General features: G+C 40.0%; 1 gene segment (V, D, J or C); it reads left to right on the forward strand.

Moving 5' to 3' along the window:
* The first annotated feature begins 819 nt into the window (after positions 1-819).
* Positions 820-25,357, forward strand: LOC129674072 (T-cell receptor gamma chain C region C7.5-like). The segment is given in 6 exon segments: positions 820-931; positions 1,039-1,341; positions 18,721-18,780; positions 22,968-23,297; positions 24,626-24,670; positions 25,216-25,357. Coding segments are annotated over 6 exon segments (992 nt in total).
* The last annotated feature ends 1,532 nt before the right edge of the window (positions 25,358-26,889 follow it).

The raw sequence follows: 26,889 nt of genomic DNA on the forward strand, positions 1-26,889 counted from the left end.
CACGCAATGGGAATATCAGCAGGAAACTTGAAGTCAGTTATGCACCTCCCATAGAAGGTTACGTACGTGCATATACAGATGTAAATAATACCAAGCAGCATCATTTCTACTAATAAATCCAAGCAAAAAAGTTCAAACTATTTTAATGATAATATTTGTCAAATAATATGTTCATAACAGCCGCTCTGAATGGCTATAAAATTTTTTTCATTAAATAATATGACTAAATTAATCTTAATGCTCTTATTACATATTGAGCTTAACATTCCTGATTTAAAAGTACTGCTCTGCTCACGGAAAGTTCCATTACCCCAAGAGAACAAAAACGGATTTCCACAGCTGATCTGTCTCACATCCCTCAGTAACTGTCATGTGATTCATTCTTAAAGGCAGTAGGTGTATAAATAATATGATTTCCCTGGCTCACAATTTGCTCAGTGATTCCCAATTGATTAAGAATAACATGCAAAGAATCCAGGGCTCATGCATTTTGCATATTAGGTAAAGTCAGCAAAACAATCCAAAGGCCAGTTTGTTGGTGTTGGACAATTAATGTCATTTGTTTTGTTTGTTTGTTTGTTTGTTTGAATGCAGACGTGAATGTATAATCATGGAAAGGTAGACATGGAAAGAGAGCATAGCAAGTACATCTTCATGGCTCCAGAGCGGTTTCTCTACAGTGAGCAATGGAAGGGGGAAAGGATGAGGAGGCTGCACTCACGCTGCCCCACCCCTAGAAGAACAGCTACAACTTACATGCTATTCTGACCAGCTTGTGAAGGCCAGCAAACCCCGAAACTTTCCTAACCACAGCAGACCATGAAGAACCCTGGCTCCCACATTCTCCTTCCTCTATGTCTTCCCTGGAAAGCTGGTCCTGCAGATGGGACTCTGTTCCTGAAAGTAGTCGTTCTCTCGTGCCTCTTGACTTGTGAGTTGCCACTGTCATGTTCCTGTGCTGCAGAGGATGAAGTCAGTCCAGATAAGTGTTTCTTCCCTTGCCAGTTATTCATGGGGATTTTTCTCCTTTGCTTGCAGTTGGACTTGGGAAGTTGGAGCAACCTGAAGTATCAGTTTCCAGAGCAAAAGATGAGAGTGCCCAAATATCCTGTAAGGTTTCCATCAACAGTTTTAAAAGTGTAGCCATACACTGGTACCGGCAGAAACCAAATCAAGGCTTAGAGTTTCTATTATATGTTATAGCAACACCTACCCGTATCCTCATAAATGAGAAGTTCAAGAAAATGGAGGCAAGTAAAAATACTAGTGCTTCCACGTCCACACTGACAATATATTCCTTGGAGGAAGAAGACGAAGCTATCTACTACTGTTCCTACAGCTAAAGCACAGCATTTGAACTTCCAGAATAGCCTACACAAGAACCATCCCCCAGGCCTGTGTTCCAACCCACATCCTTCTCAGCATGGGCAGCCACCTGCTGTTCAGATGGGGCGCCAGCTGAGCCTTGCTTCCTCACAGCACTCCCGGAGCTTCCCATGTAACTGGATTCTCCATCCAAGTGAAGTTCCAGGAACTATACAGCATTCAAAGGCTGGCTGGACATTGCTTCCTACAAAATGAAAATATCTGGGAACAGTTCAATACAGGAAGGCAGGCTCACTTACCATTTAGTTCTTTATTAACTGTACAGAAGTTTCCCATACCTGAGTTTATAAAGAAGGCAAGGTAGGTTATATGTAAAAAAAAAAAAAAAAAAAAGGATGTAACTAGTTATATTTATTTTCTAATTCATGAGCATCAGAGACTGGAAAGTCAGACACATGTAACAAGTAGATGCTTGTTATCAGTATCCTAAGGTCTTTCTGAAAACAGTTTATTGACCATTATGACTATAAGAGACAATCATCTTCTTCCAGATATGATGGCAAAATAGAATCTTGCATGAGGGTTGCAGCTCAATGCGATTCAGGGCTGAGGCTGGGACAAAGCAAGATCTGTTCCAGGAAAACACTTTAACTCAATACTTTAGAGGTCTGTAAGAAATAAATAATAAAAACACTACATATGAGCTGCACTAATGATAAATGAAAAATAGCATCTGCTCCATGCACCAACAGAAAAAAATAATAATACCTTATGAATTGGAAAACTACAAAAATAGTAATTATTATTGACAACTATTATGCATTTATTTTCTCACTTCTATTTTGGATGCTTGGGAACATTTCAAAATGCTGAGACAAAACACACCTTCTCAAAGTCTAATGAAGAAAAATTCTCCCTTTAGAATATGTTCATAGGGATGAATTTAATAATATAGTATCTCACAGTACGTAGCCATTCATACAGTTGTAGTCTGAAATATCTGTGATAGCTTTGTGATCCATTTCTTCCCTTTAAAGTTTCAGGTTGGGCTATTAAGTAGAGATGTCATTGACAGTTTAATGAGAGAACACTTAGATGCTCTGAGCATCTCTCCGAGGGGCAGACTCAGCCCTTTGGTGCCATACCCTGTGCATGATGGCTTCTGTACATACTGGACTACAAAGGGACCAAGAAGAGTGCCCAAATCTCGAGGGGCATTGCCTCTTGCCTAATGTGTGCATAGACACAATTGTAAGAAGACTATGGAGAAGACAGATAGCCTAAGAATAAGGACCCCACCAGAAAGAAGTTTACGAAAGGGCAGAACTGAGCTTCTTATATTCTCTGAGCCAGGGGCTTGATGCAGATGACTTCACTTGATTCTCAAAAGAAGAGTGGAAAGTCTCAGACTGTCAACCTTTGAACAGACTCCTGGGGTGGAAACTTGATGGATGCTAAAGGTATGCAGAGGAAAGAGAGGGTACCTTATCTGTGGGTCTAAAGTAACAAAGTAACGTGTCAGCATTAGACACACTCTTTGAAGAATTTCAGTAAAATGGAAAACATCCACAACATTGGATGGATGGGGCCTTAGAGGACCAAGAGAAAGAAAGACAGGGAGCAAGCACTTGGGGTAGTCAATGCCCACGCTTGTGTACATGCAGCCTGGTCTCATGGGAAAGTTCAGATTGGTCTTATCTCTCCTGTAGCCTCCTTCTTTCTGCCTCCCTTCTCATTCGAGCCATTACTACCTAGTAGTTTAAAACACCCATTTGCCTTAGATAGGAGACAAAGAAGCCAAAAATTCATGGAAGTCTCAACCTTGTGACACAGGCTGTTCTGTAGCTTTGGTCTGGAAGCCTACAAATGCTTACTAGGAAAAGTACCCTTGGAGTCTTTTGTCTTGATTAAAAAGTCTGCGACAACATATTTGCTAGGACTGAATTGGCTACAGAGACAATTTATATTATAAGATTTGAGATAAAAGTACATATTTATTGCAAAAAAAATGATTGAATGGAGAGGAAAATTTCCAAATTAAGAAAATGATTGTGAAAAAAATTAGGTGACTTAAAAGCATTCCCGGTGCTGTCGGACTTTACACATGCTCACAGAAGCTTCTGTTACATAAGCCCACAAAAGTGTACTAAATTTAACATGTTGACAAATGTATTCAATGAAGACATTATTTACATGATATAATCATATGCATGATACACTTGGAGGGTTTTTTTTTTAATTTTATTTTTTTTCTTATCAGTTACATTTTATTAACTCTGTATCCCAGCCGTGTCCCGATCCCTCATTCCCTCCCAGTCCCTCCCTCCCTCCCTCATCTCCACCCTGCCCCTTGCCAAGTCCACTGATAGGGGGGACCTCCTCCCCATTCATCTGATCCTGTTTTATCAAGTATCTTCAGGACTGGCTGCAAAGCTTTTCTCTGTGGCCTAACAGGACTGCTCCTCCCTTGGGGGGTGGGGAGGCCAAAGAGCCAGTCATTGAGTTCCTGTTAGAAATAGTCCTTGTTCCCCTCACTATGGGAAACCAATTGGTTACTGAGCTACCACGGGCTACATCTGAGCAGAGGTTCTAGGTTACATTCATACATGGTCCTTGGTTGCATGTCAGTCTCAGAAAAGACCCTGTGCCCAGATATCTTTGGTTCTTGTAGAGCTCCTATCCTTTCCTCATCAGACTAACTCCCCTTCTTTCTTATGATTCCCTGTACTCTGCCAAAGGTTTGGTCATGAGTCTTTGCTTTGAAAACACTGCTAGTTAGAGTCTTTCAAATGCGCTCAGTAGACTCCTGTCATATGTTCAATGCACATCCCATCTGTCTTTCTAGATGAGGATTGATAATCTTACCCCATGTCCGCTCTCTGGATCATCTTTTTTAGGTGTATAGATTTCATTATGTTTATCATATCTTATAGGTCTATATAAGTGAGTATATACCATGTTTGTCTTTCTCCTTCTGGGATATTTCACTCAGGATGATCTTTTCTAGATCCCACCATTTGCCTGCAAATTTCATGATTTCCTCCTTTTTGATTGCTGAGTAGTATTCCATTGTGTAAAAATACCACAATTTCTGTACCCATTCCTCCGTTGATGGACATCTGGGTTGTTTCCAGGTTCTGGCTATTACAAATAAAGCTGCTATAAACATGATTGAGCAAATATCCCTTTTGTGTACTTGAGCAAACTTTGGGTATATACCTAGCAGTGGTATAGCTGGGTCTTGAGGAAGCACTATTCCTAATTGTCTTAGAAAGCGCCAGATAGATTTCCAGAGTGGTTGTATCAGTTTACATTCCCACCAGCAGTGGAGGAGGGTTCCCCTTTCTCCACAACCTCTCCAGCATGTGTTGTCCCTTGAGTTTTTCATCTTGGCCATTCTGATGGGTGTAAGGTGCATTTCCCTGATGGCTAATGAGGATGAGCATTTCTTTAAGTGTTTCTCTGCCATTCTATATTCCTCTGTCGAGAATTCTCTGGTTAGCTCTGTTCCCCATTTTTTAATTGGATTACTTGGTTTGCTGCTTTTTAGCTTCTTTAGTTCTTTGTATATACTGGATAAAGGGTTAGTGAAGATTCTTTCCCAATCTGTAGGCAGGCATTTTGTTTTGATGACAGTGTCCTTTGCTTTATAGAAGCTTTTCAGTTTCATGAGGTCCCATTTATTGATTGTTGCTCTTAGAGCCTGTGCTGTTGGTGTTCTGTTCAGGAAGTTGTCTCCTGTGCCAATGAGTTCTAGGCTGTTCCCCACTTTTTCTTCTAACAGATTTAGAGTATCTGGTTTTATGTTGAGGTCTTTGATCCACTTGGACTTTAGTTTTGAAAGTCTTGGAGAGATCAGGAATACAAGGCACATATCTAAACATAGTAAAGGCAATATACAGCAAGCCTATAGCCAACATCAAACTCAATGGAGAGAAACTTAAATCAATCCCACTGAAATCAGGGACAAGACAAGGCTGACCACTCTCTCCCTATCTCTTCAACATAGTACTTGAAGTCCTAGCCAGAGCAATAAGACAACTAAGGGAGACCAAGGGGATACAAATCGGAAAGGAAGAGGTCAAAGTGTCACTATTCGCAGATTATATGATAGTATATATGAACGACCCCAAAAATTCAACCAGAGAACTCCTCCAGCTGATAAACACCTTCAGCAAAGTGGCAGGATACAAAATCAACTCAAAAAAATCAGAAGCCCTCCTGTATACCAAAGACAAAAGGGCCGAGAAAGAATTTAGGGAAACAACACCCTTCACAATAGCCACTAATAACATAAAGTACCTTGGGGTGACACTAACCAAGCAAGTGAAAGACCTGTTTGAGAAAAACTTCAAGTCTCTGAAGAAAGAAATTGAAGATCTCAGAAGATGGAAAGATCTCCCGTGCTCATGGATTGGTAGGATTAACATTGTGAAAATGGCCATCCTGCCAAAAGCAGTCTACAGATTCAATGCAATTCCCATCAAAATACCAACTCAATTTTTTACAGACCTTGAAAAAAAGATTCTCAGCTTCATATGGAGAAACAAAAAACCCAGAATCTCCAAAACAATCCTGTACAACAACAGATCATCTGGAGGTATCTCTATCCCCGATCTCAAGTTGTACTACAGAGCAATAGTAATAAAAACTGCATGGTATTGGCATAAAAACAGAAAGGAAGATCAATGGAACCGCATAGAAGACCCAGAAATAAACCCACACACCTATAAATACTCGATTTTTGACAAAGAAGCCAAAACCATTCAATGAAAAAAAGACAGCATCTTCAACAAATGGTGCTGGTCCAACTGGATGTCCACATGCAGAAAAATGAAAATAGATCTATATTTATCACCCTGCACAAAACTAAAATCCAAGTGATTTTTTTTTAATTTATGTTCTCACACTCATCCATGCTACTACTCTATAGCTCTAAGGACAAACCAAGACAGGATGAAGTGACATGAACATTACAATGACAGTCACTGAAAAGATGAGCCATAGACTGTGTCTGTGCCCATAGCCCTGGTCTGTAAATAAAGGATGGCGCAGAAATAGCTTTCAGTTTCTTACATGCTATATAAAGATAAAATTTCAGTGAGCAACCAATATGAGTATTATAACTGACGCTCACACGGCATAAGGTAGTTATTACTTGGCTCTTTAAAAATATATTTGTTGCAGCTGAGTCTGTAGTGGAGTTGGTAGCTTGCCCATTTTTTCCACAGTATCACACAAATCAGGTGTCATGGCCTCCGTTCCTATAATCCTAGCACTTGGAATGCATCATGCCTGTCATAACTCAATAAATACAATAGATTTGTCTGTTGCTACCAATGAGTTATAACTGATGAATATCAATTATGATGTTATTTTAATTTGTATTTCTGTTTGTCATTGTTCTCTTAATGACCTTTTGTTATACTTACAACCATCCCATAGTGGTTGTTCAGCTTTGATTAAATTAATTCACCTATCTTTGACTCATTCTCTTAACTTCAAATGGATAATATATAAAATTAACTTTAATGAGCTGCTGCAAGAACCATCTCAAATAATATACAGCATTTTTACAAGTATGTAAGCCTTGAGTGTGTCTAACGTTCGCTAAGAAAAGCTGAGCACATTGGTATATTGCATATCAGAAATGTAATTGTGATTATTTTGATTCATATCCCAAGCTCATGGCATCAGCAACATGTGATTTCCATGACCTTGTTGGGCATGCAAAAATATAAATAAATAAAATCTCAGTCTAGGGTTACTGAATCCAAATCTCATTTCCCAAGGACCGGGGCCCGCTGGGGTACTACAATCTGATTAATTTTTGCTTTGAGCACAAGATGCTTGACCTCTTCTCATTAGCTTCATAGTTCATATGAGAAGACAGCAGAGATCAGGCAAAGGGGGTGGAAAAGATAACATTTCCATTGTGACTACCTCCTGACAAGGTGGATTCCTATTATTTCCAGTCAGAGAGATTGTGTTATGATCAGCTTACATCCTTTGCTCGAGTTTCATATTTTCCCAAGGAATGTTGGGGCTAGGTAAGCTTACCTGGAGGCCTCTCTATCTAATCTGCCCTCTAGGCTTGGATGTGTGAACCTGATCTTGTTACTGTGCTGCCCAGCACCACCACTCATGCTACAAAGACAAGTGTGTTAATTTCTCCTTCTGTGCATTGTAATGACCACTATCAGACATGTTAATTTTTCAATTAACATTGAAATGTTAATTGAATACAATGAGGCATGCATATAGGACAAGAAAAATTGTTTATCAAAACTGACAATTTTAGAAATAAACATCTTTCATAGGGACAATAGAGACATATGTTAATAACTGTGTTTGGTAAACCAGTTTCCACAGGAAGCCTTGGTGAAACACCATGCCCCTCCCCTTTCAGTTTACCACTGAATACCACTTCCTCTTCCTGTCCTAGTCTCCAATTTAATCTGGTTCTGTGTAGACTTAGCGTTCAGTGCCTCTCAGGACAAAAGCTACAGAATGTGGTTCCTGCTGCAAATCTTCACGCTGTCCTCCCTCAGGATTTGTGAGTAGATGCCCTTTGCTCATGGGAATGGAGGATACAAAAAAGAGGGAGAGTCAACTCACAACACATTCACAGGAAGGATAACCATTCAGCTGTTCAAACTGAGCCAACAAATGACACTATGATCCTAATTCCCTCAATGCATGTGTAGGGGACAGGGAACCCACAAACCCCAGACAGTGATTTGAATTGGATGCCAAATGTGTATTTTCTTAATGAATTCAAAATTCAAAATTTTGGAAGTTTTTAAAACTTTTAGCTGTTGTTATCTTTCAGATACAGGAGGAAGCATTCCCACTTCACGTCTGGAGACGTATGTCACCAAGAAAAAAGGAAATACAGCATTTCTCAGATGCCAAATAAAAACAGGTGTTTTGAATCATAATACATATATACACTGGTACCAAGAGAAGCCAGGTCAGCCTCTAAAAAGAATGCTATATATTTCTTCAAAAGAAAATATTGTCTATGAGAAAGGTTTTAGTGAGGAAAGATATGAGGTAAAGAAATGGCAGAGTGACTTGTCTTCAATCCTCAGAATACACTATGTGACAGAAGAGGACACAGGAACATATTACTGTGCATGCTGGGGATACACTCTGCCAAGATGCTGCACTGTTAAAAAACAAAAACTCTCCACAGGAGGCTCCCTTGCACATGCATGCCTCCCCTTTACACCTCCCAAGGTGACTAAACCACTGCCACTCAAAAGAAGCTATCCAGCCTGATCCCACCTGTGCATAAAATTATCTCTTCTTTCCACTTCCCAGAGACACAGGACCAAGATGGCGAAGCATTCTTAGGCTGCATTTGTGTTCTGAGCTTGATCTCACCAGAAGCCCAAGGGCCCAGTGCAGTGTCTCCTTCACCAGGAGCTCATAACCTCTTCTCGTCCCATCCTTGGGCCATCTCTCTTTGTGTCCCCGATGGCTTTTGCTTCCCTACCTATGGAAGCTTCCTGGGAAGGCAGCCAAAGTGCAGTGCTCACTGAGGAGAGGAAGCAGAGTTTCTCAGAGCAGAGCCACAGTGACACCAAGTGCACAGGATGCTGAGGACCTCCTGAAGTCTCAGCTGATAGATTTGGTAGTGATCAACCAATCTCAGCCTTTCACATTACAACACAATTACTTCAGTGAGCTATCTCAGCTCAAGTGAAATCATTCCCAAACTCAGGAAACCAGGTCTTTATTGTTCTTTCAATAAAAATAAAGCAGAGCTTTAATTCTTAGCAGGTAATTATGAATGGGTCAAAGAAATGGTGTTTTTCCTCAATAGGATTTCATTCACAAGATCATAGCTTGGTGTCTTTCATTAAGCTGCTTCTTATTTTAAAGTTATCAAGTCAAAACAGACTATTGGTGTATCGCTTGTGCGTACACAGAAAACAGTGAAGAATACCACCCACTGCTCTGCGTAGTAATTATTCTTTTCTTCCATGCCCATGAGACCATTCATAGTTACCCACAGTATTTAAAAAAAAAGTTTAAGAGGGAGGACTTTGACTAAAATGCTCAATCCCCATCCCGAAAGGCAAAGAGGATGGACATCAGAAGAAGAAAACAGGAAACAACCTAGAAACCTGCCACAGAGGGCCTCTGAAAGGCTCTGCCCTGCAGACTATCAAAGCAGATGCTGAGACTTATGGCCAACTGTTGGGCAGAGTGCACGGAATCTTAAGAAAGAAGTGGGAAATAGTAAGATCTGGAGAGGACAAGAACTCCACAACAGAACCAGAAAATTTGAACACAGGGGTCTTTCCAGAGACTCATACTCCAACCAAGTACCATGCATGGAGATAACCTAGAACCCCTGCACAGATGTAGTCCATGGCAGTTCAGTGTCCAAGTGGGTTACATAGTAATGGAAAGAAGGACTGCCTCTGACATAAACTGATTGGCCTGCTCTTTGATCACCTCCCCCTGAGGGGGGAGCAGCCTTACCAGGCCACAGAAGATGACAATGCAGCCACTCCTGATGAGATCTGATAGACTAAGATCAGAAGAAAGGAGAGGAGGACCTCCCCTATCAGTGGACTTGGGGAGGGGCATGAGTGAAGAAGGGGGAGGGAAGGTGGGATTAGGAAGGGAGGAGGGAGGGGTTTATGAGGGGATACAAAGTGAATAAAGTGTAATTAATAAAATTTTAAAAACTTTTTTAAAAAGTTTAAAAAAACTTGAGTGAAAAAGATGTCAAGGAGAGGTGTTACTGAAATAATACTTAAGGAAAACAGGGGTAAGGGCTTGGGAGACAGTTCTGGATGAGAAAGGTAACACTGCTGTTATAACGGGTGTTTTGATGACGTCTTCTGCTACCTGATATGTTCTCTGTACCAGGAACATGATAAAATGACCCTGAAATACAGCTCACTGGGCGGGACCTTCATCAGCTCAGAAATAAGTTTTGCCCTCCTTCCTATCCCTCCTCTACAGAGCTACAGGCTGCCCCTCAGTCCACTGTGGCAAACTCAGGTCCTATTCACTGACTCTGGAACTCACTCCAGCTGCCATTGGAAATGCCAATACCTTGGGTTTTCCTTCTCCCTTTGGCTTGTGCTTGTAAGTTAACTTCGCTCCTTTTCCTCTTTCATTAGCTTTGTGTGCTTAGCCAACAGGGAATTAAAAATAATTTGTAAAACTCTAATTTCTCTTCTTGCTTTTCAGATGGTGACTCCTGGATCTCTCAGGATCAGCTGTCCTTTACCCGGAAACCAAATAAGACGGTACACATAAGCTGCAAGCTCTCTGGAGTCCCCTTCCAGAACACCATTGTGCACTGGTACCAACTGAGAGAAGGGGAGCCCCTGAAACGAATCTTCTATGGCTCATCCAAGACTTACAAGCAAGACAATCCCCACTCCCGCTTTGAAACAGATGAGAAGAATGATGGTACCTTTTACCTGATAATTAATAATGTTATTAAATCAGATGAAGCTATGTACTACTGTGCTTGCTGGGATCTCACAGTGTCTCAGCATCTGAAGGAACCTGTAAGAAAACCTTCCTCTGTGGCCTGGTAAGGATGCTCCCCTATCAGGGGGAGGTGATCAAAGAGCAGACTAATCAGTTCCTGTCAGAGACAGTCCCTGTCTCCATTACTATGGAAACCACTTGGACACTGAACTGCCATGGGCTACCTCTGTGCAGGTGTTCCAGGCCATCTCCACGACTATTCCTTGGCCAGACTACCACTCTCAGAAAAGACCCCTGTGCCCAAACTTTTTGGATCTGTTGCTCTCCTTGTGGAGCTCCTATCTTCTCCAAGTCTTACTATCTCCCACTTCTTTCATAAGATTCCCTGCACTCTGCCCAAAGTTTGACTATGAGTCTCAGCATCTGCCAAGATACCGTGCAGGGTAGAGCCTTTCAGAGGCCCTCTGTGGTAGGCTCCTGTCCTGTTCCCTGTTTTCCCCCTCTTCTCATGTCCATCTCTTTGCCTTTCTGAATGGGGATTGAGCATCTTAACCAGAGTCCTCCTTGATTAGTTTCTTTAGGTGTACAGATTGTTGTATGTTTATCCTCCACAGAGGAAGACAATGCAGCCACTCCAGATGAGACCTGATAGATTAGGATCAGAAGGAAGGAGAGGAAGACCTCACCTATCAGTGGACTAGGAGGAAGGATGGGATTGGGAGGGGAGGAGAGGAAGGAGGGAGTTACAGGGGGAATACAAAGTGAATAAACTGTAATTAATAAAAATAAGAAACAAACCAAAAAGGCTAATACCTACACTAAGGACTGAAGATAAATAAAACAAATTTAAAATTAAAAGAAAACCTTCCTATCTCTGATCCTTGGCTGTGCACTCACAGTCCCAAAACCACCAAGAGCCCTAGTGCTCTCCTGCAGAAGTTCACAGGTGTTGGGCTTCCTTGGGACTCATTTTGTTCAGAGATGCCAATGCAAATGAGGAAGCTGAAGACCAGAAAAGGCAAGTGGCTTATCCCAGTCCAATGACCCAGAGAGGCAGCTCATCACCTGTTTCCATCCCCATCCAGTCCCTTTCCCTGCTTCCTTATGGCCACTACCAAAGATAAACCTCTTTTAGCAAGATTGCATTTTACTCAAAGGGACATTGTAGCAAGGATGCGTGGCTTCCCTACTCCATTAGACCCCCAATCTGGGCTAGCTGATATAATCCAAGTGTGACACTACCACACAACTGAAAAGGGGAAGGACAGAGATGGCAGATGAATTCGACACTCCTCATCCCCATGCTGTTCTCCCATGGCTATCTATCCATCTTCATTCCTGCAACTTTCTCTTGATTCTGAAGTCTCAATACCTGGAAGAGCTTTTGTGGCATAAATACAGTAAGAGGGACCCCGAGAATAACATCTTCATGAGTATACTTATCCAACTCTTTGCTAGTTCTGGAAGGATCCTTAGTCCAAGACCTATATTTCCCACTTCACACTGTGAAAACAGGGACCTCTCATAATTGAGGCCATGGGCTTGCCTCAGATTTGGTGGCCTGGGCCTGATGTGTCTTGTTAAATAGATGTAGTCTGTTTGTGTCCAACATCTATGAACCTTACATAGAGAATGAGAACAGCAAAAACAAAACCTGTGCAACTGTTTTCTAGGCACGGTAAAGCTTACCAGAGAATGAGGGCAGCAGCAGCAAACGTGGGCAACTGTGTTCTAGGCAAACGCTTTTCATCAGATGTCTCAGCAGCAGCCAAATAACGTGATTCCAACTCCTGTCTGATGCCAGTGTCCAAGTATTGGTTATTTCTTCTCAAGCCCTTGTTCCTCAGGCCCTCTATGGCAAAGGTGCAGCTGTGTTTTGAAGAGGACAACATGGTTTTGTTTTTTGTGTTCCTTTATTCTTTTAGCTTATGCATGCTTTGCCTCCCTACTGAAAATAACAAACAAATGAGATTCAACTCTGCTTTTTCAAATGTTTCTCTTATTACTACTTGTGTGTGTGTGTGTGTGTGTGTGTATGTTTGTTGTTGTTGTTGTGTGTGTGCATGTGCTCTGGAGGCCAGAGAGTTGTCTAACTCCCTAGAGCTAGAGTTATAGATAGTGTGAGCATCCTGACTGCATACTGGGAACTCTTTAAAAAAAAACAAAACAAAACAAAACAACAACAACAACAACAAAAAGATCAGCAAGGGCTTCTAACTACTGAGGCATCTCCCTAGCCCTAACCCACTCCTCCGAACTTTCTATACTGTGGGTTTGAAAGGCGATAGAGCCCTGGGAATTGTGGTTTTACGTGTCAGAACGACAACCCCAACTAGACCAAAGTCTGACACTCCCAAAACTGTGGTGGCGCTTAGGAGAGAGTCATGCCCCAACAGTGTGTAGGCCCAGGGAGACAGACGCAGGGCTACCCCGCCTAGTAACTAACAGCCATGACAGCGGTAACCCCATAAGCCTGATTCAGGCTGGCAAAGTCCAAATGTCCCCATGGATGCTGCAGTCCCCTTGTACCGTTGAAAGAAAACAGAAAACAAGGAACATGTTAGTGTGGGCACTCATGTTAGTCTAGACTCAGTTCTCGAGGAGTCTCTTCTTCAGCATTTATTCTGTTTGCCCATTGTTTCACTTTATTTTTATCTATACCATGAGCACCCCACCACTTAAATCCCTGGCTAGCGAGGATCGTAGGGCACATCGCCCACCACTCTAAGTAAACGCTGCTTACTTTCCTTCATTACAGAAATTTCCGATCATACAGACAACCAGCAGACCTGTCTAGAAATTAAAGAAATTCCAAGACAATTCTTAGAAGAAACACATGAAATATCATTCATATTGAGTGCTGATTTCACAAATTTTAAAGAGTTTACAGAAGAATTTTTTCAACATTTTTTCATTTGAGTTTATTCATTAACTGATATATGCGACCCAAGTCTGTAAATATCCAGGTAGTAGCATGTGATTTTTTTTCTAAAAATCATTCACACAACACATAATCTTCCAATTAAGATAAACATGTATCTATTTCTTCAACCCTTTATTATTTCTTCATGGTAAAATGCTCAAACCTCAGCTCATTTTAAAACCACACATTGTTCATTATTTTTGGCCACCCTAACGCTTGCTTGAGTCACACTAACGTACAGGTAGCATGGCTCTTATAATGTATTTATCAGCTATCCCTCTATTTCTTATTGCTGTAGCAAACCATGCGGTTTGCACAAAGTGGCAGCCAGCGTCGTAGACGTTCGTTCCAGATGCAGATCTTCTGATAGATACTGGCCAGGCATCGACCCACAGTTCCAGCCACGGCGTCCTTCCCATTCCACCAGTGTAGTGTGAAGCAACTGAATGTCCAGAGTCTGCGATCTTTAATCTTGAACTCAAATCTTAGACCACTTTGAAAAACTGGTGATTTCTATTGATCATAACACTTATATATACAGCTGAAAGGTAAATATATGGATGATGGTTCATGACAGATTCTCTACAAATTTTCTTTCCGTCACTACCAGGAGCCTAGAATCCGGACCTGTCATCCTGGAACATGGAGAAAGAAAAATTTTGTAGCTGAGCTGACTATACATTTCTACACAAATGCATGTCACAAATCCTTACTCGGTACAGACAAATATTTCATATTTGCCAAAAAGAGCAGTGAGTTTCATCCGGAGTGTTTGCTTATGAGAACTCCACATATAGAGGAGTTTCTATAACACATGTGGTAAGTAGCATGTTACATTTTCTATATGAACAAAGCCTTCACAGACTAGATAATAAAAATGCAAGAATAAAAACAGTAGTAAAATCACTAAGGGGAAAACCCCTGCTGTGAGTATGGCCTGTCCTCTCCCTTAGGTATGTACAAAAACACAGACCCAGAACTTTCTCATGACCAGCTCTTCTGCACAGGAACACACCTGCCATTCCATGCATGACACGATATGTGGGATTGCAATGATAGAGACTAAGAATGTGAATGTTGTAGAAAAGTACTTCTCTCTTGAACATGTCAGGTATTGTGTTTATTTTTTATAGACGATGTTATACTCATTTGTTTTCTCATTGGAAATCTCTGCAAATTACTCAAATACAGATTCTATTAAAAGTCTGATAATTTCCAGAAAATGAACCAAAGCAAAACAAACAAACAAAAAACAACAGCAACACTAACAAGAAAAACCAAAGGCAACCAAACAAAAACTTGGAATGTGGTATCATTTTAATCACAAAACAAATTTGTCTGAATTCTCTAAACTATGAAAATTGTCATTTTCAAATGTGAAAAAGTGAAATTAAACTTTACACAGCCACAATAAAACTTATTGGCACAGGAAATAATTTCCTAAACAGAACAAGAACAGCTTAGACACTAAGACCAACAATTAATAATTAGGACTTCATGAAACTGAAAAGCTTCTACAAGTCAAAAGACACTGTCAATAGGACAAAAGAGCAAAATGGGAAAATATCTTCACCAATCCTACATCCAACAGAAGGCTAATATTCAAAATATATAAAGAACTCAAGAAATTAAACACCAACAAAACAAAAAAAAAAACAATTAAAAATGGGTGCAGAATTAAACCAAGAATTCTCACAGAGGAATTTCTAAGAGTTAAAAGCACTTAAAGAAATGCTCAGCATCCTTAGTAAATCAAAACAACCCTGAGATTCTATCTTACACCCATCAAAATGGCTAAGATAAAAAACTCAAGTGATAGCGCATGCTGGCGAAAAAGTGAAGCAAGGGCAACATTTCTACATTTCTGGTGGGAATGCAAACTTGTACAACCACTTTGTAAATCACTCTGGAGGTTTCTTAGAAAATTGGGACTACATCTACCTCAAGACCCAGCTATACCATTCCTGGTCATATACACAAAAGATGTTCCACCATATAACAAGAACCCTTGTTCAACTATGTTCATAGCAGCTTTATTTATAATAGCCAGAAACTGGAAACAACCTAGATGTCCCTCAAAGTCCAGTTTTTTTAAAGAATGGATAAAGAAAATGTAGTACATTTACACAGTAAAATACTACTGCTCAGCTATTTAAAATAAAGACATCATGAAATTTGCAGGCAAATGGATGGAACTAGAAAACATCAACCTGAGTGAGATAACCCAGGACCAGAAAGACACACATGGTATGTCCTCACTTGTAAGTGGACGTTAGTCATAATGTGCAAGATAACCATGCTACAATCCTCAGATCCAAAGAAGCCAAGGACAGCCCAAGGGAGGACCCTTGAATCTCATTCAGAAGAGGAAATAAAATAGACATCTGAAGTAGATGGAGGGAAGGAGCTGGGTTGGAGATGGGGTGGGGACTGTAAGAGGGTTGGGGAACAGGTTTGGGGAGAATAGGGTAGGCAGCAATGGAGGAGAGAACCTGAGAGAGAATGGAAAGAAGGAGGAGATCATCTCTGGAACAGGGCGAGGGCATGGGGTAAGACTGGGAGTCTATGGCATGACCCTAGCTGAGATTCCTAACAGTGTAGGAGTGGAACCTGAAGTTGTCACCTCCTGTAGCCAGGCAGGACTTCTCATGGAGAGAGGAGGACACCAACACACCCATAAAAACTTCAACCCAAAATTTGTCCTGCCTACCAAAAAAGTAGGGATAAAGATGAAGCAGAGATTGAGGGAATGGCAAATCAAGGACTAGCCCAACTTGAGACCCACCCTACTGGAGAGAGCCAGCCCTTGACACTATTAATTATACTCCACCATGACTGCCAACAGGAATAACTGTCTTCTGAGAGCTTTATCCAGCCACTGATGGAAACAGATGCAAAGACGCACAGATAAACAATAGCAGAACTCAGCGGAGTTTTGTGAAATAGTGGGAGAAGGATTGAGGGAGTTGGAGGGCTCAAGGACACCACAAGAAGATCTACAGAGTAAACTAACCTGGGCCCATGGGGGCTTACAGAGACTGAACCATCAACCAAAGCGCATGGACAGACTAGACCTAGACACCTTACACATATGTAGCAGATGTGCAGCTTTGTCATCATGTGTGTACCCGAACAATGGGAGTAAGAGCTGTCTCCTATGCTGTTGCCTGTCTTTAGATCCCTTTCCCTAGCTGTACTGCTTTTTCTGGCCTCAGTGAAAGACAAAGCGTTTAGCTCTACTATGACTAGTGTGGGTTGGTATCTCCTTCCCTGAGAAATGGAGAGAGGGGACTGGAGGAAAGTGGTATGAGGACAGGAATGGGAGGAGATGAGGGAGGGGGCTGGCATCAGGCTGTAACATGATTAAATAAAATAAAACAAAAAATTTAGAAGGTTAAAAAAACAATCTCATAACAATTACCTTAGCTTGTGTCCAATTTCTTCCATGCTCTATAGAAATTTTTGGACAGAGAATGTGGGTGTCTTTTTCCTCTCTTGGAAATTTCTCCCACTCTCAGGAGAATGTCTCACTTTTCAATTCTCCAACTTTTACTTTCTCACCTTTTCTGTAATTTCAATAAAATTTGTTCCTGTTTTGCATACAAAAATAAAGTGTTGTAGACACTTAGTATTTTTGAAATGTTAAATGAAGGATTTAGTCCAAAGTAAAAGAAAGAAAAAAAAAGAAGGAAAAAGAAGAAAAGAAAACAGAAACGTCTGCATTTCATTGACCTTTGTTGACTAGACTGGGGAGTGCATGTCTTGATTATTCAACTTTGCTTTTAATTAATTGTATACCCTAAATACTAATCCTTTGTCAGATAAGTATTTCGGCTGTCTCTTCACACTGTTGATTGTTGTTTCACTAATGAAGCCTTTTTAATTTGATCCCATTAATCAAAACTTGTTTTTGTTCCCTGAGCTCTTAAGAGTCTTATGGATGAAATTATTTTCTATGTCCAGAGTTGAAGTGTTTGGAATAAACTACGGCCCTCACTTGTACTGGGGACTCAGAGAGGTGAAAATGGAGCAATTTTTTCTACTACGTGAGTTCCAGAAATCAAATGCAGATCATTAGGTTTGGCAATAAGTGTCTTTATGTACTGAGTTATTTTGCAATCATTCATCAGTTATTGTTTTGTATTTAAATTAGTTTATGGTTCTATAAATTCAGGCAAGTCTTAAGACTTCTGATAATCCTACTCATGCTATTGGAACAAGTACTAAAAGTACAGAACAGGGACTGAAAGAATGTTAGTACAAAAGGTACAAAGGGTAATCACGGGTCTGAGTAATAAAAAATTGGAATTAAATTAAAATAAGATCAGTTAAAGTACTATTTGCAATCAATCAATAATAAATTTCATAACACTTTACAGACATAATTTTCATCTAGCCTTCCCTATTCTAATAAGACACGACATACTACATTTTTCATTGACATGACTACAAATAATTATTCTTGATGCCAACTAATAATGTCAGTTTTTGAACAGATAGAATTTGGGTAACATTTTTCAAATATTTTGGCACATTTTTATTTTAAATTACTAAAGGGCTTCCTCTTTTCAGAAATATGTCCCTCTTCCTAAGGAGAAATATTTGTGCTCGTGAGAACAGAAAACACATTCCTTTGATGCAAACACTGAGCAGTTTCAACACACCTGAACTCCGGGAAATTAAAAACAAAACAATTCTTAGAATATGTTTCCTAGTTACTTGAGAAAAAGAAATAAACAGTTGGTGGACCAGTTAGCCCAACTTTCTTCTTTTTTTACTATATCCCTTCTATTTTCTGTGGGTGATTTTCGATTTTCACTGCTTCCAGTGATAATGGATGAGGTTACTTTGTGAAGAAACTTACAAGTTATCAGATGCCATACAATTTATCAGCGTCTTTCTAAGAAACCCAGAAGATAGTTTATCAGGACAAATTTTTAGCCTGTTTACCATGTCATGAATGTGTAGAGAAGGCTCAGATTTTTGTAGAAGCTGTGAGCACTGTGATAGCTCAGGCTGGAGCAAGATATTTGCAGAAGGAACTAAGCTCATAGTAATTCCCTCTGGTAAGTAACTTTTTTCTGCTTTATTCTGGTGATAAAAAGTAAATGTTTGGTTGTAGAAAAAAAATGAAAACCTACTATGAGTTAGTGTATATGGGTACAACATTCTTAGCCTGAATCATTATTTTTCAGGACAGATTACTGTATATGACAACCAAAATCTACTTTATAAATGGTTTCTTCCTTCTCTCCAGAAAACATTGAAATTCTGTAATTAGAATATTTACATACACAAGGGTAAGTGGGAGTTATTTTGAGGAACGTGTGTATGTTACTGGTGTAAATTATTGCTTCAAGATATTGTTGTAAAAGGTCTTTTAAGAGCAAGTCCTCAGAATGAAGTTTTGCTGATGGCTCCTCTCTGTATTTTGAAATACAACTTAGTACTACATTCACCAGGCAAATGGCAAAATAATTATTAATGTTTTTGATCATGATTCACAGTAAATTACTGCAGAACATGAATGAATCTCTTTCTTTTTCATCCAACGCCTTGTAGGGTAGGTTGTTAGCAATCACAGTTTATGTTGCTGACTCTCAAAATATTGCCTGGGGATTTCTCAGGATTTGTAGTTCATGCAAACTACTTCTGTCCAGTGTCCATGAAAAAGACTGTTCATTGTTTTACATCTTCATTTTATCATTATTACCCTCAATTTCTGCCACTTGACTTTTTATAAGAATACCTTCGTTTTAATTGTTAGTAGTTATGCCTAAATATGTGATTACTTTTTTATTTCCCTCTGAAAATTAAAGAAATCTCAATTAATTCTAAATTGCACTCTAGGCCAAGAATTGATTTGTAAATGACAACCCTTTAAGAGAGGAAATACAGAAACATCTGGGAGTCCTGAAAAAAAAAATAAGACTTCTCAACGTATGTGAATATGACCCAAATGTCAAGGCAGAGTGTTCTGAGTCCTTAGATTCACGATTACCATTAGAAGCATTGTGACTACATTTTAGCTTTGACTCCACTTATATCAACAAAGCCAATTTTATATATTCATATAAATAGTAACAACATATTGTCAGGGTTTTACATGGCCACCAGTTAATTTCAGATGTTAGCTATTACATGTAAATTCATCCAAATGTTTGACCCAGGCACAGAGCTTATGCCTATGGGAACATTTTCTTTATATTCTGCAGGGTAAAGCAGGAGAGCGGCTGGAGTTCTGGTGCTGCATGCTCCAGTCTCCACATCCTTGAAACTGTTCCTGGTTTGACCATGATGTCCAGAGAGGTCAGGCTACTCATCTAGGAGGCTGTGCTCTTCCTGTTCTGGCATTGGAGGCATGAGCAAGGAGCGCAGAGTAACTGATGCTCCTTCAGAGACAGAAGCACACAATTTTATGTTCAGGGGTTAAAATAAAATGTAGCTCAGCTCCTTTTATTGACTGGTAATGAACTTACCAGTTTTCAACTGTAATTTTTCCATTGTAAAATTAGAGAAGACATTGGGGAGGTGGCTTAGTGGGTAAAGTACTTGCTGCACAAGCATGAAGAAGACCTGAGTTTGAATCCTCAGTCAGTCTAAAGTCTTGCACAGCAGAACCCACGTGTGCTCCTAAGGGAAGGTGGGACACTGAGGCAGGGAAAGCTCCAGAAGGGCCCGGACCTGCTACACTTGGCTATTGAAAGGTAAATAGCAAGTAGATCTTTTCTAAAACCAACTGGAAGATGAGGACTGAAGCAAGGCTGTCCCCTTGGGCAGTCCCCTGACTGCCGTGTGGGCATATGGCAAGTGTGTGCCTGATTCCACACCCAGGAACTTGCAGGTCCCATATACACACATCATACACACAGAAGGAAATTTTAAAAAAATGGAAAAATATTTCAGAGCACATATCCTTCAGAAGGAAAGTGGATATTGAGCAGACATTGTCTCTAACATTTATTTTAAGAAACATAATGGCCATTAAACGAACCCACTGATAATGCCACTAAATCATAACATTTGATGCCATGCACATCAGGACTCTTAGCCTATGAGGTCAGGCAGGCATCAGCACCAGCCTCCTTCTATTTCTTTAGTCAATTTTCAAGAAAGAGCCAAGCTAGCAGTGACAGAAAAGAGTCTGGCCTGAGCTGACTGAAGTCAGATTGCACCAGAACTTTCAATAAAAGATCCAATTCCCACGTGCTGTGCTGCTGATTGGGAGCAAAGCCACTGTTTTGGACAGCAGAAACAAAGTGTTCCATGCACTGACACACAGTCTAAGCTTAACCACATCTTCCTTTGCTATCTTAGCCCAGCAGATTTCTTGTGATGGTACATTTGGCAACCCAGGTATACAGTCGCAAAGTAGGCCATAGATGATGAGCAGAGAGACATCCGTTTCTCTCCTTATTTGTCTTAAATTTAATTGGAAACCAAACTGTCCATTTCTGTGATTAAGAGCAAAGCTTTTACCCATGGAATGACAAGAGCAAGTCAGAGAAAAGAAGTTGCTGTTGCTAGCAGCCATGTTGGTCACAGTAATAAGCTCTGCATTTTATTCTTTTTAATCAGTTTTCTCATCTTGCCTAATTGATGTACTGAGGCTGAACCGATTTACAATAACAGATGTTTTCTGAAAAATGAAGCAGCTAAGATATAGAAGGTGTTTGGTTTGCTCAGTCTGAGAACTTGTTATGAATCAGTTAAATCAGGACCAAAGCCCTATTCCTGTAAAAATTCCAGACCATAATGTTGTCCCTGGACTCTGAAGATTCAGGGACCCTAAACTAATGTAGTAGTTTTGCTATGACTTGAATCACTGGGGTGTACTTCTATCTTTTGCGGAGAACAAAACCTGGTGTCATAGGTGGCTATTCTACCTAACAGTGTATCAAAGCAGATGCTGAGACTCATAACCAAACCTTCGGCAGAGTGCAGGGAATCATATGAAAGAAGGGGGAGTTAGTATGATCTGGAGAGGACAGGAGCTCCACAAGGACCTAATATATCTGGGGACAGGGGTCTTTTATGAGACTATCTCCAACCAAGGACCGTGTATGGATATAACCTAGAACCCCTGCTCGGATGTAGCCCATGGTAGCTCAGTATCTAAGTGGGTACCCTAGTAAGGGGAACAGGGACTATTTCTGATATGAGGATATATGTTTTCAAAGTAATTGAGGGAAGGCAAACCATGGCGACAGAGGAGTGAACGTGGTAACTTTTAGAAAGAAGATGAACAGGATTTCCTAACACACTTTCCCAGAGTTAACAATTACAAATACTGACACTGAAGAGCTCTATGCAAACATCCTATCAATGCTTGCAGACATCTGGACATCCATTAAACATCCATATGTGATGTATGGAAGGCCATTATTAAAGCATATGATTCTAGTGTGGGTTTATTATTACAGTCAAGAATGCAATAGACTCAATAGACTGGCACCTTGCTTTTTTCCTCAGTCAAGTGTGCTGTGAATAATGCTGGGCTTTGAACATTGACATGGAACTCTGGCTTCTCCACTTATTCCTAGAGAACATGGATGAATTTGTGCTTAGTTTCTAAAAGTAAGACAGATGTGGGCATGAGAACAGCAAGATTATATGAGAACCAAAGGTGAAAATGTGAAGAAAGCATGTGGCAATTGTCCAAACCATAGCAGACATGTGGAAAAATATACCGTATATAAATGATGGCACATAGTTACAAAAAAGTACAAATCTATTTCCTGACGTCTACTCCACTGAAATATTAAAAAATGCATGGCTCATTATACAGTCAGATAAATGAACAGTGAGTTGTACTAAATTATATAGGCAGAGAACAAATAACAAAGGGTGAGGCAGGGCAGCATGCTATAAATGATAAGAAATATTCATCTGTACATTGACCATAAAGGTAAGGCATACATTCATGCTGTATGGTTGGATGGAACCATACAGCATGAATGTATGCCTTGCCATGAGGAAGCAACGGTGAATGAGAAAAAAAAATAGTCCTTAACCATTCAAATTTTGTGTTTATGTAATGATTATTTTAAGTGATTGGTTTTAGTGGTGCATGTCTGATTACTGGTCTGTAATCCTAGCACTTGGGAGGCAGAGGCACAAGGATCAGTAGTTCAGGCCATCCACAGGTACATAGAAAATTTAATACTACACTGAACTGTATGAGACTCTGTCTCAATAATACAAATTACTATCATTATTATTATCTTTATTAGTTTTTCACTTTCTCTTACAGATAAACAATTAGTTTCAGACAAATCCCCCAAGCCCACCATTTTTCTTCCTTCTGCTACTGAAACAAATCTCCATAAGGCTGGGACATACCTTTGTCTCCTGGAAAACTTCTTCCCTGATGTTATAAAGGTATACTGGAAAGAAAAAAATGGAGATAATGTCCTGGATTCCCAGGAAGGAGACACACTGAAGACTGGTGACACATACATGAAATTTAGCTGGCTTACCGTGACTGAAAAGTCAATGCATAAAGAGCACAGATGTATTGTCAAACATGAGTACAACCAAAGAGGAGTTGAGCAGGAGATTTTCTTTCCTCCAATAAAGAAAGGTATGTGCCTATATCCTTTGAAATCTAGCTTTCTGGAAAATGTCTTTGAAAATACCCAATCTTTTTCTACAATGTATTCATGAAAATTAACAGGATCTTTATTGGGACCACTGTATTCATTATATCTTGTATTTTTCCTTAAGCTTTCGAAGCCTTAGCCTTATTATCTAAAATATCTACATCTATGGCTATATGTATGCATTTGTTTATTTGGAATTGCTAATTTAACTAAAAGAAATGGTACACTGAAACCACAAGCAACTAAGAACAAAATAAATGTTAAAATAAAGGTTCCACTTTTAATGACATAATCATGAATGTTCTGGCAAACAAGCAAAGTTGTTTACTCTAATCTTACCATGTACAACTTTCAACCTCCAAAAACTGGTGCCTTAGTTTACAACATATTAAAATGAAAGAATCAAAGCTTGTCAGGAATAAAAGTGGGCTTGACATTTCCTGGTTTTTACTGTGGTATGTATCACTCTCAGATAGAAATTATAGTCAAAGATTGAGTGAGGATACTGGTTGCAAGCATGTTGCTGTCTGCATAATGAATGCATCTCCTGCTATGTCGATGCATTTCAGAAAGCTCTTTCTGTACTAGCACATGTAGGCCTAAACGGTAATGTGTGTGGCTAGAAAAGGAGTACTCAGTGTCCCAAAGTGCAGGGGTCTGTACAATAGAGAAAACACACTCTTTCCAAATTACTCAGAATACGTCAGATGCAAGGTCCCAAAAGATCCCCTTGGTTCAGTGGGGGGTATGGCTGTAGACCCAGGCAGAGCACTGAATGCTCAGAAGGTCTGTCTCATAGTCTTGCAATTCATTAAATGTCACAATGGCTGGTATTGAACAACAGGCTCCAGGGACCTTCTGAAACTGTGAGGAGTGAGTAGATATAAAACCTGTGAGCCGCTTGATCTTCACTGTGTGGGTTTATCTTCTGGGACCCACAGTCTCTACAAGGATAAAGATCTTTGAACAGTTGCATTGGGAAGACGCTTGATTTGGAAAGAGGTGGTTGCTTTTCTCTGAAGATTGCTTTAGACAGTCTACTATATGTTTTTAGGGTTAAAAAAAGGAAAATATATTCTTTTTAATCTCTACTTCTCTGTATACAGAAACAGAACTTGTGATTATATATAATAATATTAATTTATATAATTATATATAATTATGGGGCTCATATTTTAATATACATCTGTCCATGTGAGGCCATCTATGTATTTAGTTACCTGTAGATATATCCATATTCATAATCACACAGAGGACTGTCAAATAATGTACACAGTAATTAACAAATTCCTGTTGTCATTTCTTGTAGTTGCCATGAGTACCAGCCCTACAACTTGCTGGCAAGATAAAAATGGTAAGTTTTAGTATCTGTTTGCCTTTGGGCCACATAATTTCACTTTTCCTTTGATTATAACAATGTTTGAACTGCCTTGAATTAATTAAAAAATATCTGATTTTTATCTGGGTGTTACCGATAGTGATATTTACAACTAATATGTGACTATCTGGACCTCACAGCAGCACAGTGAACTACCAGCTCACGTTTAAGTGAATTTAATGAGCGGTACAGTGATGTACCCTATCAAAGGACTTCATTTACTCATATGTGTATTTCTTTAACCACCAAAGAATCATGATAAAAGTAAAGCCTGAGTGTTTGAAGTCATCTCGTAATGCTCTAGTTGCTGGCACTGATGGGTTTAGAAAAGCTGCCTCCCAAGTTCAGTTTCCCTATCCGTGGTTCTTTTGTGAATGGTGAGTGTTGAGTTTCAGGTTTGGGTGGGGAGAGCTGTTCCTGAATGTAAGCCATCAGAAATTAATACCCATTACTCCCTCCTCGGTAGCATGTGCTGTGCCATTAAAACCCCACCTGATGGAGCTAACTAAAACCTCTTTCAGATGCACTGCAGCTTCAGTTCACAAGCACCTCTGCCTACTACACCTACTTCCTCCTGTCCTCAAGAGTGCGGTCTATCTGGGCATCATCACCTTTTCTCTGCTCAGAAGAACCGCCGTCTGTGGCAACAAGAAGAGGTCTTAAGGAAACGAGTAGTGGTGCAACAGTTGGGTTTCCTTGCTAGCTTTGACTTCTGTAATGTCACATGGATATATCATCCTGTCTGAGAAAGTGCCAGATTGATTTCCAGAGTGGTTGTACTAGTTTACATTCCCACCAGCAGTGGAGGAGGGTTCCCTTTTCTCCACATCCTCTCCAGCATGTGTTGTCACTGAGTTTTTGATCTTAGTCTTTCTGTAGGGTGTAAGGTGAACTCTCAGGGTTGTTTTGATTTGCATCTCACTATGTCTACAGACAGTGAACTTTTCTTTAAGTGTTTCGCTGCCATTTGACAGTCTTCTATTGAGAATTCTCTGTTTAACTCTGTACTCCATTTTTTAAATTGGATTACTTGGTTTGTTGGCATTTAACTTCTTAAGTGCTTTATGTATTTTGGATATTAGCCCTCTGTGAGACGTAGGGTTGGTGAAGATCCTTTCCCAATCTGTAGGCTGTTGTTTTTTTCTGACAAAAGTGTCATTTGCTTTACAGAACCTTTTCAGTTTTGTGAGAGATTTTCTTGAAGAATAGCCTGTTTCCATCCCACAAACAAATGCAGAACTGTTGACACCAACCAGCTGGGAGCCAAGTCCTAACTGTTCTCTGTGGGGCTTTCGGAGATCCCACAGTTCTCCTTGCCACAGCTTCCCCTAGTATTGAAGGGAGAAGTTCTGTCTATCTCAATGTGTATTTTCGATACTTACCTGAGGTAGTGAATAACTTAATCCACTATCTGGAAAATGCCACACCAGTTATTTCCACCATTACTTCATTCAATTGTCAACCACTGCATTTGTAACTAGTGTATATTTCAAAAGGCAATGGAAAAGATTTTGAATGTTGTCATGGCATAGAAATAATGAATAAATGTTTTAGGAAAAAGTTATTGCTTACCCTGATTTAAAGAATACTAAATATTTGTATGAACTCAATTGTTATGTAAGATTTCATAAGCATGTACAAATTTTATCTGATACAGCTAAGAAAAGCCAGACAAAGTAGCCAGGATTCTATGAAATATGGCTTTGTGGTCAGGGTTCTCTCACCAAATTTTGTGGTTACCTGCATGAGGTTGTTATAGTGACATAGAAGGCTTGGACCCAGGAGGTTGCATAACTTCCTTTTTGCATCAGTAATTACCTGGATTCCCAGAATCTTCTGCCAGTGATTCAGTCCATGGATGACCTTGAGTCTCAGAATGCTACTTATATCCACACAGCAGCGTTACTAAGGCTCCTACCATGCCGGAGGCTCACAGTCCACTTTACCAGTGCTCTCTCCAGAGGAGCAGGGTTTATTGTTTGTTTGTTTTGTTGTTGCTTTTGGATTTGGCTTGGCTTTTTTGAGACAGGGTTTATCTGTATAGCCTTGGCTGACCTTGGCTTTCTTTGTAGGCCAGGCTGGTCTACAAAGTCACAGTGGTCCTCCTGCCTTTGCCTCCCTGAGTGCTGGGATTAAAAGCATGTGACACCATGCCTGTCCCGAAGAGCAGTTTTGAACCAAAACCAAATGCTCAA

The sequence above is a fragment of the Psammomys obesus genome, unplaced genomic scaffold (assembly GCF_907164565.1).
Source record: "Psammomys obesus unplaced genomic scaffold, mPsaObe1.curated_primary_1811, whole genome shotgun sequence".
In the NCBI taxonomy this organism is placed as follows: Eukaryota; Metazoa; Chordata; class Mammalia; order Rodentia; family Muridae; genus Psammomys; species Psammomys obesus.